General features: G+C 30.3%; 1 protein-coding gene across 1 annotated transcript in view; it reads right to left on the bottom strand.

Annotated features, from left to right (window-relative positions):
- Positions 1 to 15770, bottom strand: part of LOC148308421 (TWiK family of potassium channels protein 7) — an 86286-nt gene that overhangs the window by 45146 nt on the left and 25370 nt on the right. The window contains exons 4-5 of the mRNA XM_088261729.1: positions 9970 to 10096; positions 159 to 317 (exon numbers count right to left, since the gene is read on the bottom strand). Coding sequence (XP_088117855.1) covers positions 159 to 317; positions 9970 to 10096 — 286 coding nt within the window. The remainder of the gene's footprint in view (positions 1 to 158; positions 318 to 9969; positions 10097 to 15770) is intronic.

Here is a 15770-nt window from a genome sequence, read left to right as displayed (position 1 = left end):
TTTGTTGAATATAACCTCTGAGGGAATCTGTCTCGGATCTTAAAGTACTATAATCCTTATATACATATATAGTGTATATTTGTATAAAAACATACCATTTCTTAAATTAAAATGATTTAAATGTTGTCATATAGAAACATGTAAGAGATTGTACTCACACGGCAATTCAGGCATGTTCCTCCCTAGTACGGAAACAGCGGTTGCGAAAATTCTCCCCCAATCTGCTATCACTGTCAGAGTCAATGGGATGCCGATAAGTGCGAACAGGATGCAGAAAAGCCTCCCCCAAAACGTTATAGGTACCACGTTCCCATATCCTGAGAAAACATAGAGGTGAGTAAAATAAAATTGTTTTTATATAATTTAAATGTAACTTTGTTTTAAAATCATTATAAATATTTTATTACAACTTAATTATAATGTCTACCGGTTTCGAATCTAACCGCTTCTTTATCAAGACTGATTAATCAGTAGATTATAATAAAATATTTATAGTGATTTTAAAACCAAGTTACATTTTAATTATAAAATGGAAAATCACAATGTTAGTGCTTCAAATATAAATTATATTGTATTTATATGTCAGTGCTTTTGTTACTTACAAAAATGCTTCAGTTTCATACTATTTCTGTGAGCCAATTGTGGTAGAGTGGGTTCGAACCTAGAAACTCTGACTCAAGAGTCCGCGACACTAACCATGGGACCACAAGCCGACACTTAACCCTTTCCGGTCCATATATATATATTTTAAAATAATTCCATCAGGTCCACAATAGATTTACAGCATTACAGGGTAAAAAAATACATCCAAGTTTTTTTTTTAATAACACTTGTGTTAAAAATTTATTTTTATTTTGAATGTATCATTGAATTCTCGTCCCAGTATACCGCACACTAAATACGAATAAGAAAAAATATGTTTGCTTGTATTTTAACACTAAACTGATGAAAAAAAAAAATGTCGAATGACATTCGACATAGGACCGGAAAGGGTTAAGAATAACGAAAATTCTCGAGTACATATGTAATTTCAATGCGTTAAATAATAAATAAATTCATTTTAAAACTAAGTAACAAATGAACCATCACCACGCTCCCCTCCCCCCCTCGAGTGAATAAAACGCCACACCAATCTGTCTTACTGAACAATCTTTGTCTCTTCTGAGTTCATGCATCTCCTCATACATACCCGCCGAACTCCTGACCTGACCACTTTCAACTAGATTTAAGATTTGTAATGACATTTCTTTGTAGAACTGCATTTTACATAATAAAATAGCAACTTTATAGTTTTTTCCACATTTATTATATTTGAACAGTGACCAGGTTTCGTCGTTACCGACATCATCAGGGTGGTCTAACGATATCACTAACGACGACATCCAGTCACTGGTGAAATAAAATATATGTGGAAAGAATTATATAGCTCTTATTTTATTATGCACTTGAAATACTTGAAAACGCCAAGTTTTCCTCGGCCGTCCTCTGCTTATAGAAACAGTCCAACTACATTAGACCAGTATGATGATGCCAGTAATAAAAAAACGGTCACTGGTCGAATAAAATATATGTAGAAAAAAAAACTATAAAGCTGTTATTTTATCATGACCACTTTCATGAATTTCAAGCATATTTGATAATGCCACGTTTTCGTCGGTCGTCCTCTGCTTCTATTTCCGACTAAATTCAGTTCAAATTTGTTCTTTGTTTTTCGTTTGAATGTCTTGCTAAACATTAGATCTGGCATGGAAGTAGATCTCCGATTGTGATGCTATCTATGAATGTAATAAATTCTCTTTGCCTTTCAAGCGTAACCAAACATTACGCAAGTATTTACTCTGATCCTACAAAACGTCTCCACGCGTTTCTTCCATTGAGACAGGAACTGAGGAAGCGATGTGATGTGCCAATAAAACTTCCCACATTGTGGCTCAGTGGTTAAGACGTTTGGGATCTGTCCAATGATCACTGTTTAATATGTAGTACTCCATGGAAACAAATAAGTATTTTTTTCTTACTCTTATCCCTACCTTGTGATGCGCAGAGCACTGCATCAAATTGATTTTAAAAAGCTAGTAGCCACTAAAGAAATTTTTTATTTATTTATTTTTTTTTAAATTGTGTTATTATTATTTACGCAAACATTTCAATTACATACTATTTACACTCTACCACAATTTGAAACCTATTTCTAATATTCTCATTATTAGAAATAGGTATCTAATTGTGGTAGAGTGGGTTTGAACAGAGAAACTCTGACTTAAGAATCCGCGGCACTAACCACGGGACCCTAACCCGACACAATTATTATTATGTATTTCATTATCAAGTGACCAAATTTCTTGCATATTTTTTGATGATATTTTCTGGCAAAAATTATTTTCAAAATATGTAAAATAAAACAAAATTTTTGTTTTTAAACAATTTTATTTTTGGTACTACGTATGTTCATGAAACTATATTTTGATAGATATTCACTTTACAGAACATATTCATCCCTGAACATGACAAGGTGCTTATCGAAACCAAAAATAAAAGTGGTTGGAAACAAAATTTGGGTTTTATTTTATACAGTTTTATAAAATTATAAAATTATAAAATTTTGAAAATCTGTGTCTTTTTCTCAAGTTTTTTTACCGAGATTTCCTATAGAAACAGATTATTCTTATGAAAAGTATACAGCTTTTTAACTCTTATTTTATTTGACCTGAGACTATGTTTCATCGTTACTGATATCATCAAATTATCATTCATTCATTCATTCAAACCCTTATCCGCGACCCAATGGTGCATAGGGCACTGCTATGTCTATTTTAATTTTCAAATAGAATGTGTAGTGATTTATTAAAACATTTATTACCCAAAAGTTCCTAACGATTTTTAGTTCTTCGGTACCTAATATTAATGTATAGTATATTGGAAAGATGGAGATTTCCCGTGAGATTCTCGTGATAATAAAACAAACCTTAAATCATATCAAAATAAATTATTATCAATTAGTTTTAAAGTCAGCTGAACAAGCCAATCGATTAGTTTGTAATAGTTGATTAAATTGTTAATTGTTCCGCCTCCGTCGTATAGTGGTTAGCACGTTGGACCATCATGCTGGAGGTCTCAAAATGAGTTAATAAATGAGTAAATAAAATATCACTCTGAACGAAGCGCAGGACTTCACGAAGGGTTGCCTTCGTGAAGTTAAAGATCAAGATTATACTGGGTTGATACTATGCAGTTCCCAATGCATCACAATCGAGTACGGATACGGGTAAGAAGTATGTGGGTAAGAAAATAATAAAAACAATTATTCCACTTAATCATTGTAAGGAATAGTAAGGAATACTTTTGTGTGTTCATCATGATTTGGTCCACATAGAGGTTATTTATATAAAAAAAATATCGGTATATTCAAAAAAAAATATGAAAACCTTTAAATAAATAACTAATCCTGAATTTGAAAATAGTAATTTCGCCATGCTCGAAATATCGTGAATTTAAACAAAAAAAACTGGTCAAGATGAAGTGATCATTTAGATCATGGGTCGGCAACCTGCGGCCCACGGGCCGCATGCGGCCCGCGAGACATCTTGGTGCGGCCCGCGAGATTCTCGCCGCAACGCACATGACGGACGATATTATACACAATCGAGTGAAAGGAAGTGAGAAAGGCAGCGAAGGGAATCTCATTGATTTTATTAAATACAATAAATGTCGTTAAAATATACACTTAGCGTTTTATTTTTAAAACTAAAATATTTGTACATATATATTGTATGTATACCTACTGCAAGTGCGGCCCGCACTGATCCCCATGAAAAATATTTGGCCCTTTTACAACAAAAGGTTGCCAACCCATGATTTAGATCATCCAATGACAAATTGTATGCCCTGTAAATGCCCTGACTTTCATATTCTTCTTCATCTACGTTTGAGATATCAATAAAAATCTGTACAGAATACTTTACTCTCATTTATTGATTCGGTAATCACAATCTGGTAATATCTATCCTACATATCATTTTTAATTTAAGTTTTACTTAGTAAATACCACTATTTCTTGCAATATAATGTGACACGTATTTTTATGCATATAGAACTATTTTCGGTATTTATAAATGATTCGGAATGCATTGAAACACGTGTCGCATTGGTTTTTAAGAATGTGGTAATTACCAAGAAAAACTTAAATTAAAATAGAATAATTCAGTTTCAGATTAATACCAAAACACTGTAACGTCACTGTGAGACTTGCAAGTACGTCAATACTCGTGAGAGTATACATGTTATGTTGAAATTGAACAGAAACCCAACACAGTATTTGGATTATCTCAACCGTTGAGAATGCGAAGAACAAAGATACGACATTAATAGTTTAAGTAAATTATTATTTTGGTGATGGCTATTAGATATTTCATTGCCTCTCCCATACCATTAGCCAGACTTCATCATTTGAGTATCCCGATAACCATGAAATCAACCACGTAGGCCAGGGGAGACTAACTTTTAGGATAAAGGACCACGTTCAGGAATTTAAAATGAGTAAAATACCATCAATTCACAATTTGTTATCAGAAAAAAAATCTTTTACTCAGGTGTTAATTTTTAAGTTGAAATACTTAAAACTGCTTGTGAATTAAAAAAATGTAAATTAAAAATATTCATTGGTGATTGTCGATTGTCGATAAAAAGAGTTTTTATTGATGCTTTTGTTTTAAAAGTTTGTTCACACATATAGTGTGATCCAAAAACAACGAACTATTTCCTAGCAACATATTTAAGGTAATTGTATTTATTTGAATTAATTGCGTTTTGAAATTTACAGATTTATTCACGGTGACAACGGTACAATTCCCTTAAATCAGGGTAACATTACAGATTAATATTCTCGATTTTTAATTAAAGTTTTACGTGGTATATACCAGTTATTCTTAAAATTTGACTCGTATTTTAATGCATTCCGCATCATGTTCAAACACCATATATTTGTGTTACATACGTATGTTACGGTGGAAATAAGTGTCACAATTGAGTTTAATTAAAAGTGGTAAATACCACTTTTAATTAAACTAATTGAAATTTTACCTAGTAAAATTTCAATTAGAAATGTATAGATATTATCATTGATTCCCGAATCAATTAATGCAATAATCTCAAATTGTACGTCTATCGGTTGACTATCAATATTTATTGTAAATGGATCCCGTAATATTGCTAAACTTGTTTAATTTGCTCAAAATTATAACAGAAGCTCTAAAAGATAAAAAAGTGAATCTCTTTCTAAAAAATACAATACGTGGAGGGCCGTATGCAGACTGCGGGCCGTGTTTTGACCGAACCTGGCAATACTATAGCTGATTGCATAGTGTACAGACTGTAAAATTAATGCCGGGGTGTTTAATGTGTTATTAAAGCGAATGATTAGCCGAACGATTGCTTTGAAATTTTATTTTATGATTTACGTTTTCCAATTTCTAAATTCTTCGTAAATGTTCGTTCGAAGAACCTAGTGCTTTAGGGTGTACAGTTCTTTTGAAATCTATTGATCAAAATTAGTCATGAGTACTTCGGCAATAATTAAATCATTAGATGTACCTAATATTTCGAATGATTAGTGAAAACATTAGAATATATATTTTTTTACAAATAACAAATTGTACAATACATTATTTGGGTGGAAAACCAAAGAAAATAGTAAATAAAAAATACTGGCATTTGTTTCCCATAACATACTTTTTTTTTAAATACGAAACCAAGAGTATAATAATTATAATAATACTCAAAGTATTTGCCATTTTTATAAAATCATCTCAAAGGCGCTTTGCATTTCTCTTATTTACTAAATCTTACGGTTTGTACTATGTACGAACAAATTACAATCTAAGTAGATTTGTAAAATTTGCAACACGACCGTCATGACGCACAGTGATTCGCCCAGAACAAGCCAGCAAGACAAAAGTCAATTCAATGAATCGACTTATTGATGATAACATGATAATAACAACTCCTCATTAGTCACAATTCCAGGTAATTATTATGGCAAATATTCCAGAACGATGAGTCATAAGCGGTTGAAATGAAGTGATAAGGTTATTCCTTTTTTGTAAACAATTTAGTTGCTATTTTGCAGTGCTTTCAATAACATCTTACAAGACTTGAAGTGAAGAATATTACTATTGCTGTAATGGATTTTACTTAAGAGGGTATGATTTTTTTTATTTTATTTTAAATTTGGTTCAAATGCACGACAGTATGAGTTATGATAGAGTTTGAAAAACTACGTAAAAATTGTAATTTTTTTTTTCGTTTTAAATTTTTGAACGTATGCATCTTTTTGTCCCCAGATGTATCCAGGCTAATTTTTTAATATTATGTAGCTACATTTATTAGCTATACAACGATATATAATTTTTATAAGACATATAGTAGCAATTTTCATTTATTCATTTTTTTCAGATCGTGAGTGCTCTCTCTCGAAATTAGAACTATTTGAAGAATGGCAGAAACATGCGAAAGAAGAACGAAATTTTCGTCTGATGGATTTTATTATTAAAAAATTTAGTGTTACGGATATGATTTTTGATTCAAAGAAGCATTTACTGATAAAATTTTAAAGTGTTTCGTCAAAATTCTCTGAAAATTGGTTAGAGGGCGTAGATGTAAAATTTAATATAAAAATGCATCATCCCTGCGCTTCTTCATCATCTGGAGGAAGTCAGCCTTAAGTCTAGTACACAGTACGGTGGTTTTTAAAACATTCATTCTTCCAGTCGGGGAGCTCTCGGAAGAATCTCAAGAGGCCCGAAATAAAGATTGTCGTAGATTCCGCGAGCACCATACTAGGAAACTGTCACGTACTTCCACGAATACAGATTTATTGAATATGCTTTTAAAAACATCCGATCCTGTAATTAACTCACTCAGAGAAGTACCTAGAAAGAGAACCGATAAATTACCATAGGAAGTTCTGAATTTAATTGTCCTGCCTTCAATAGCAGAACATCAGGTGGCAAATAACTTTCATCCATGTAACGATGGTGATTATTTAATATCTGATTCCTCTGATTGTGAGATTGATGATGAGTCGTGATAATGATTATTAGTCTTGTGTATTATTTATTAATATTATTCTATGTTTATTTCTGTAATCTAAATTATTTCCGTAAAGTATATAGGTACAATAACAATAACTAAAGGGGCTTCTGACAGCGACAGTTTAATCGCATTTTATGATAAAAATTGCTATAATTCTACAATAATATAGGGAAATAATTATTTGCCTACCACAGGTTTATTTTTTTGTTTAATCATTATTTAAGAATTAACGCGATTTTGGTCATAAAATGCCATTGATGTGTGACTATCGGAGGCCCTCACAAGTTGATTGTATAGTATTAAGAGTAAATTTATTTGTATAATTAATGATGTGTTTAATTGTGTATCCGCCTCCGTAGTGTAATGGTCAGCACGCTCGGCTACCGTTCTGGAGGTCCCGGGTTCGATTCCCAGGGGAGTCAAATGAATAAAAGTGATTTTTTCACTCGAATATTTATTCCATATTACCCTGGACTGGTACCTGAAGCGGAGGGCTGATCACCTTTCCTTCGTGTGTTAACGATCAAGATAACACTGCGTTTGTATGATGCAGTGCCCTATGCACCATTGGGGTGCGGATGAGGGTTTGTATTAATTGTGTATATTATGTATTTTCTTGTTATAACAATACTGATTTTTTTTAAATACTTTTTTAATTTCGTACTTAAATTTTTTTAAATTAAAATATTCCCAAAGCTTCAGAATTATCAAATAATGCATAATTATTCGAAAAATCAATGAAATAATATTGATCAATACCAGAACAATCAAATCGTAGAATAAAATGTTTTTGTCCACCTAGCTTGTTCTGGGTGAATCACTGTGTGACGGTACAATTCCTTCAAATTGGGGTTACGCTGAAGATTTTATTAAATTTAATTTAATCTCAATTTTTTATTTAAGTTTTACTTGATATTTACCACTTTTGCTTAAAATCTATTGTGACACGTGTTTCGATCCATTCCGCACCATTTTCAAACACCGTATGTGAAGCTAAGTCAAACTTTTAGAGTTGTGTCCTTGGGTCGTTGAAGATTAAACATTTAATAGAATAAATAATCTAAAAACATTTATTTATTTAAATGAATACAATTTATTATTTATTTTTTATCATTGGGAACATAAGATAGACAAAGACAATAAACCAAGCAAAACTTAAATAAAAATGGATAAATTTTACCACAAATTGACTGCCGAATCAATTAATAAAATAAAGAATTATAGAGTTCATTTGTGCTGATGAAAAACTTGTCTTTTATTTTTAACTTGTCATTTTAATCGATGGTTAATATTTGGCTTTAAACAAATCGATTAAAAAATAACGAAAAACTTTAGCGAGAAGCGCGACAAACAAAATTAAAACTTTCATCATTCAATTATCGTATAAGGATAATTAAATTTACTGTAGTAATTAATCACCAAGTCAAACTTAATTCTTAAAGCTGTCAAATGGAATGTAAATTATCTCTTTACTGGGATACATCTAATATTGACACTTCAATTATTTTACTTAATAAATGAATCAATCATTATATTGTAAATATGTTTGTAATCGTGATGGAGAACCTTCAACGATAAATATTTTTAATTAATATATCCAGATACATTTTATTAAACAGAAGTTTAATAAAAGATGCGTACCGTGGTATAAATATTCGCGATAACGATACTAGATAATTATTCATTGTAACTGCAGACAGTTGGTAGAAATCCATTTTGAATTGTTGGGTAATATTTCTAAAATTAAACACGGTTATTGGATGGAATTCTAGTATTATTTACAGATATATGATAATATGTGACGCGTTTCGTCTTATTAAGACATTATCAACACAGATTGATACATGATTGACACAGCGTTTGATCGTTTGTCTTAATATTTTATACACTTGTGTAACGTTCAAAATTCTGTTCATCATTGAACATCCATATTGCGTTAATTAAAAAAATATTAAATATAAGTATATTTGTGCAGTTCTTGGATTCCTTTCGTACATTTGTTGTAATTTTGATAGATTTGGAATTTTGGCTTACTACCCCCGGTTGAGAATTTGTGAAGTATATAGTTTTCTCTATTTAAACATAGATGAGATTAATTCAGAATTAGTTCACATAGCCTTTTTTTAGGAAAGAGAGCTTGAAATAAAATTTCAATTTTTTAGATCAATTTTTTTTTGACCAGTTGATCATATGCAATATGATAAATAAAAATGTTTTATTAATTACAGTAAAAATAATTCAATACATCTGCAAATGACAAAAATTTCCGTACTTAAGAATTTCACACAATTTTTTAATTCAGTACTGATTATTTTTATAATAATTCTAAATCGGTATCTAAATCAGAGGTGCGGAACCCGCGGGCTCTCGGCTACTCTGTCATTGCTCTTTTAATGTACCTCTTTTTAAATTAACCTGAATATCTTTATATTTAAAAATTCATCTTCCTTATGTTTGTAAATGAAAAGTAGTCCATGGATTGACTCGATTTTTTACAGTTTTTTTTCGCATCAAATTAATTAATGCTGTATTTAGAAATAAAAAGATTCCAGAACTCTGATCTAAACTATTGATGGGCAAAAATTTCTGAGCTATTGTATTATTTAAGGATCTACACCAGTGATTCCCAAAGTGGTCTATATCGACCCCCAGGGGTCTACGACAACTTGCAAGGGGTCTATGTTTTAATTTGAATTTAAAATATAAATGTATAAAACCTAACATGTGTGGTTCAAAGTGAGTAACACTACATATACCGGCTGTCAAAAATACATTTGAAGTTAATGAATTTGATAAAAATCAATATCAGGTAAGGCGAGGGGTCTACGAGATAAAAGAGTTTGGGAACCTCTGATCTACACTGAGCGGCAAAAGACTCACCTATTGTAGTGATGACCGTTGATGAAAAGAAAACAGCCTGAGATAAAGTACTCCATTTTTCTTCAGCAGCAGGGAATCCAAGATCAGCAGAAATGAGAATTCCATTATGTGCTGCTGCTTCCATGACCTGGAAAGTCGATCATTTCTTAATATTATTAATTCAAAAAGAGAAATAGTTATAAAACACTCTCTTTATCATCCATTGTTTACTTTGTGTAATACCACTTTTATAAACACTTATTCGTGACTACCGGTTTCGGAAAATCATTCCATCATCAGGTCATCAAAATAAAATTATTATGATTTGACATTTGTATAAAAATAGCATTTTGAAAAAGAAAAAAAAATACAATTTGTTTATAAAAGTGGTATTACACAAAGTGAACAATGGATGATAAGGAGAGTTGTATTACCATACCACAAAGTTATCAATAATTTTAAAATACCAAATAGACAATATTTATGTTTTAATTGTAGACAAAAATATTTAAATTAAAAAAAATTCTGTCGGCCTAAGCGGTTCTTTATTAAAAATAGGTATCAAATTGTGGTAGAGTGGGTTTGAACTCGGAAACTGACTTAAAAGTCAGCGACACTAACCACGGGACCACAACCCGACACTCATCATTTCAATATATATTTTTTATCCTTGTAATGTTCTTTGTACGGGTCATGTGTTAAACTGTGTGTTCTGAACAGTGTCATGTGCTGAATTGTGAGTTTTCCAAAATAGAAAATGAAAAATTTCCAGTATTTTCCTCTTTTACAGGTGATTTTTTGATGTGAACACGAACTGACGGGAAATTATGATTGAATTCATATTTTAACAAGCTGTTTCCTGTCACCTGTAAAATATTACTTCCAAAAAAAATTGCGTTAATTTTATGTACTTGCTCTCAACCATATGATATTTTAAAACAATGAGTTCATAAATAAGTAATTCTTCATTTTTCTCTGAGGTATACGGGTTGGTTGGTCTCTGAATAATAAATTATTTAAAATATGAAAATATTGTTTAAATATTTATACCTCGGATTTTAGAGTTTTTTAGGATATATTAAGAAAACTCATCATTTTAGAACTTGTTCTATTTTTCCAATAAGTAGTGTGGTATATCAATGAATTTATTTAATTTTAATAAATTTATATAAAGTAGTGATTTCATGCACTGAATTTTCTTACTCATGCTTTAAAATAAATCAATATTATCATTTAACATATTTTATTGGATTTTTTTTCTTTCTTCCTTTTTTTAAAAAATCAATTACTTTTTTAATTCAAGTATTAATTGGTAAATATTACTATTTTATTAATTAAAAGAGGTATGTACCTAATAATACTTACAATAAAAATGGAAAGCCATTAATTACTACGAAGTGACTGAAGTGATGAAAACCGATCCACTTTTTTTTAACATCCTAAAGTATTAAAAAAACTGGATCGATTTTCATTTGAGCCCTACATACGATAAATGGTAACTACCATGCGTTTATTTAGAGATGTTAGCATTTCATGAATTTAAATATCGTCTTCAATTGTTAATTTAAAATTAAAAAATGTACATTAATTTTTTTTTAATACCACGATTTCTTCACATATATCGCAACCCGTGTTTTAAAAGATTCACGCGTCATAATATTCAAGTGTCATAATAAATTTTGAGTATCTCCAAACACTTAAATGCAAAGAAATTTAAATTGAAATGGAAATATATTACCACGAGCGACTACTGATCTAATCAATGAGAATATTTTCAGTATTAAAATTGCGTACATATTCTTAATTAGAATATTATGAAATAATTCAATGGTCGAAAATACTTTTTATTATTGTTAACGGATGCATATTTGTGTGAAAATAAACAGTGAGCGTGGAATTAATAAACAATAAACAAATTGGCTATTTTTAAATCGACATGTGAATTCAAATAACATCAAGTAATCCACCCACACTCTCAATTATTTATACAGTCGTTGATACATAATTCATACAAATAGAAAGGAAGTAATAATACGTTTATAAGTTTTAAAAAAAATATAATATATAAATAATATATAATAATATAAACAATTTAACATATAACATATATAATATATAAATAATATAAATAATATTATATATTGATTCGGCATTAACTTTGTGGAATGATTATTTTATTTAAATTAAACACTTGAATAAACCACTTTATCGAGTTTTATTTTTATTTACGACTAGTTTCGAAAACGACAGATGTTTTCATCTTCTGGTACAAATTAAAACTGATTATGTTTTAATTTGTACCAGAAGATGAACACATCTGTCGTTTTCGAAACTAGTCGTAAATAAAAATAAAACTCGATAAAGTGGTATATTCAAGCGTTTAATTTTAATAAAATACGTAGTACTTATTTAAAGAACAATTATAAACAAAGTAAAAATATTTTTGGCAGAGAAACATGTGTTTTAGTCAAGTAATTTACCTGGGTTAAGAAAATACATTGTTACATTAATGAATTTTATATTTTAATCTTTAATATGTTTAATAAATTAGTGTGTAATTATTTGATTTAGTCAATCAATTAACCCGAGTAAAAAATATTTTGTTGCAATAATTAATTTAATATTATAACATTTTACATGTTTATTTTGTGTATGTAAGTATGTGTTTTAGTTAAGTAATTTACCTTAGTTAAAAAATATGTTATTTTTTATATTTTCATCTTTTACATGTATATTAAGTATGTCCGTCTCCAAAGTGCAGTAGTTAGTATGTATGGCCCAATACTAGAGGTCCCAGATTCGATTCCTATGGGAATTTTATAAATATAACTGTTTTTTCAAAGCATCGTTTATTAAATGCTACCCTGGACTGATCAATTTGTGTAAATAAAATAAATAATCAAATTAACATTACATCAGTTTGATGCAATCCCCAATGCATCACTGGGTCCAAATAAGGGTTAGAGTAAGTATATATATGCATGTAAGTGTGTATGTATACGAGGAGAATGTAATTAGAAATAGAAGCAGAGAAAAATAGAAGAAAACTTGGCAAAATCAAATATTTCAAATACTCGAACATTGTCAAACAGAAGTTGGAATAATCGGTGAGTAATGTGAGAAGAGAACATTCATTCACACCGGTGATTATTACTATTACTAATAATTATTTATTGGTAGAAACGGTTGATAACAAAGGAATTCATAACATTATTTAAAAAAATATATATACTTCTTCTAAATAGACTGATTGTGAAAAATAGCACCACGATATCTTGATACTGTCGAATTTAAAAAGTCGATAAGAAACTATTCTCGCACTTTATTTTTACAGACACGATAAAAGTAATAATTCCAGAGGCACAGAAATACAAATATCAACGTCTTCCCCCTTTCTGCGGAATATATTTCATAATTTGTGCCGGAAACATTTTCATTTACAGTCGACCAAATTGTTTCTGCTGGTTTGCGAAACGTTTATCCTATATTACAAAGAAAAGTCGAGTGTTTCAACAAACAAAATACTCATTTTTTATTTATATTAGGTAGAAAGAGACGATGAGGCGTAAATATACCTAATTTTATACATTGTAATTTGTAGGTATATTTACACATATATAATTTTTTACTATTTCTGTGAGCCTAAGAGGCTCATTATAAAATAGGTATCAAATTGTGGTAGAGTGGGTTCGGATTATACATTATATTATATTATTATATTATTAAATTATATTCTCTAATTCAACCCGTCCTTATTAATTTGCTAACCAATTCGTCCGCCTCCGTAGTGTAATGGTCAGCTCGTTGAGCTACCGTACTAGAGGTCCCGAGTTCAATTCCCAAGGGGGGGGGGTTAAATAAATATAAGTGATTTTTTATCACTCTATTATTTATTCAATATTACCCTGGACTGGTACCTAAAGCGGAGGGCTGATTACCTTTCCTTCACGTGTTAACGATCAATATAACGCTGCGTTTATATGATGCAGTACCCTTATATACATGTTAATCGAAAAAAATCACTTACACACATAGCGATTAAGTTAACACTGCATTTATATGAGGCAGTGCCCTATGCACCATTGGGTGTGGATAAGGGTTAAATAAAAAATAGTAATAATTAATCTATGCTGAGTTTTAAAAAATATTTTTGACCCTGGAAATATTCCGTTTTTTTGACACCCTATATTTGTAACAAATATTCCTTTGGAACTCGTGAGCATGATAATAAATCTAGTTTTCCTTTTTCAGGCCGTTCTTAAAACAAATATTCAGTTCCTACCCTCATCAGACTTTTCACCCTAGCTCATGTGTCATTCCAACTTTATCTACATAAATATATTATTTTTATTCAGATTGTTACATAATGAATCAGTAGGATGGGATGGGGAATATATTTACTTCTTACAATCTCGCTCTAGCTTTGTTGGGCTCAAATCTAATCCCAGTAAACAAGCGTACAAGCGTTTCAAACTCATTACATTTCTAAACATTTTATTAAGAATTCTTCTACTTGTAACCCATATCTGCACCTAATTAAGACAAGATAACTAGTTTATTTATATTCAATTTAATTTATATAATTTTATTCAATTTCATTCAAAAACAAAAAAAAAACAAAAATTCATGACAAACAATATTAAAAGTAAGCAAGAAGACTTAAAGGTGTAGAAGAATCTATGTATCAATTTTAAATCAAAGACAAATTCTTTGAGTCTACTAACTTAGTAGACTTAAAAAATCTGTGTTTGATTTAAAATTAATACATAAATTAAAATGGAGTTCTACAAATTAAACGCCAAATCAATAAATAATAAGAAGAATCTCTCTTCGGAAAACTCCTTCGGACACATGGAACAGATCAATATCCAATGGAAAAATGTTCAACATAGCGGTAGCTCTTCCTACAGACATAACCATTGGCAGGTTGGTCCTGTATATAGGAATGTGAAACAATCTATGCCGACGTTGTCTTAGGTAACTATTGGGAACATACAGACCAATGCTCCAATAATAAATAACTGATGACTTATGTTTGTTTATGCATGGGACACTGCATAGTATTAACGCAGTGTTATCTTGATCGTTACTAACATAGGCGAAGTGATCACTCCTTAGCTCCAGAGTAATATTAAATACATATTAGAGTATAAAATCACTTATATGTATTATCACCCCCGCCCCCCTGGGAATCGAACCCGGGACCCCCAGCACAGTAGTTAAACAAACTAACCATTATACTACTGAGGCGAACAAATAAATGTATAGTTATTAAGAAAAGAATCTAGTTTTATTTTCGAAAACAATAGTTTTTATTTTTATCTGTTGATGAGAACATTTGTAGTTCTCAAAACAAGTTGTGTTTACTTACATTTATAATCTCAAAAAGGTATATGGCAGTGTTATATTTTTATATTTCAACCATCATGTTATACCACTGCCAAAACAAAACACGAGAATTGTGTCAGGCTGTGGTCCCGTGGTTGGTGTCGCGGACTCTTGAGTCAGATTTTCTGGGTTCAAAACCCACTCTACCACAATTTGATACCTATGTTTAATGATGAGCCGCTTAGGCTCACAGAAAAGGTAAGAAATTGAGGTATTTTTGTAAATAACAAAAAATACAAATATTTCTATTTTAATTTTTAAAAATAAGAATCGTTCCAATTTTATGTTTTCATTTTTTATAAATAATGATTTATTTATTGGATAAAAAACCTCATAAAATGTTAGCTTAGTGGTATACCTTAAATAAACTGCGAGTACTCGACCAAAATAATTTAGACTCTCCTTATCATTCATCGTTCAGTTTATATAATACC

This window comes from Brachycentrus maculatus, unplaced genomic scaffold, assembly GCF_059751285.1.
Source record: "Brachycentrus maculatus isolate JH-2025_06_01 unplaced genomic scaffold, ASM5975128v1 h1tg000166l, whole genome shotgun sequence".
NCBI classification, from domain to species: domain Eukaryota; kingdom Metazoa; phylum Arthropoda; class Insecta; order Trichoptera; family Brachycentridae; genus Brachycentrus; species Brachycentrus maculatus.
The sequence above is the reverse complement of the archived record's forward strand: the minus strand, read 5'-3'. Positions and strand labels throughout refer to the sequence as shown.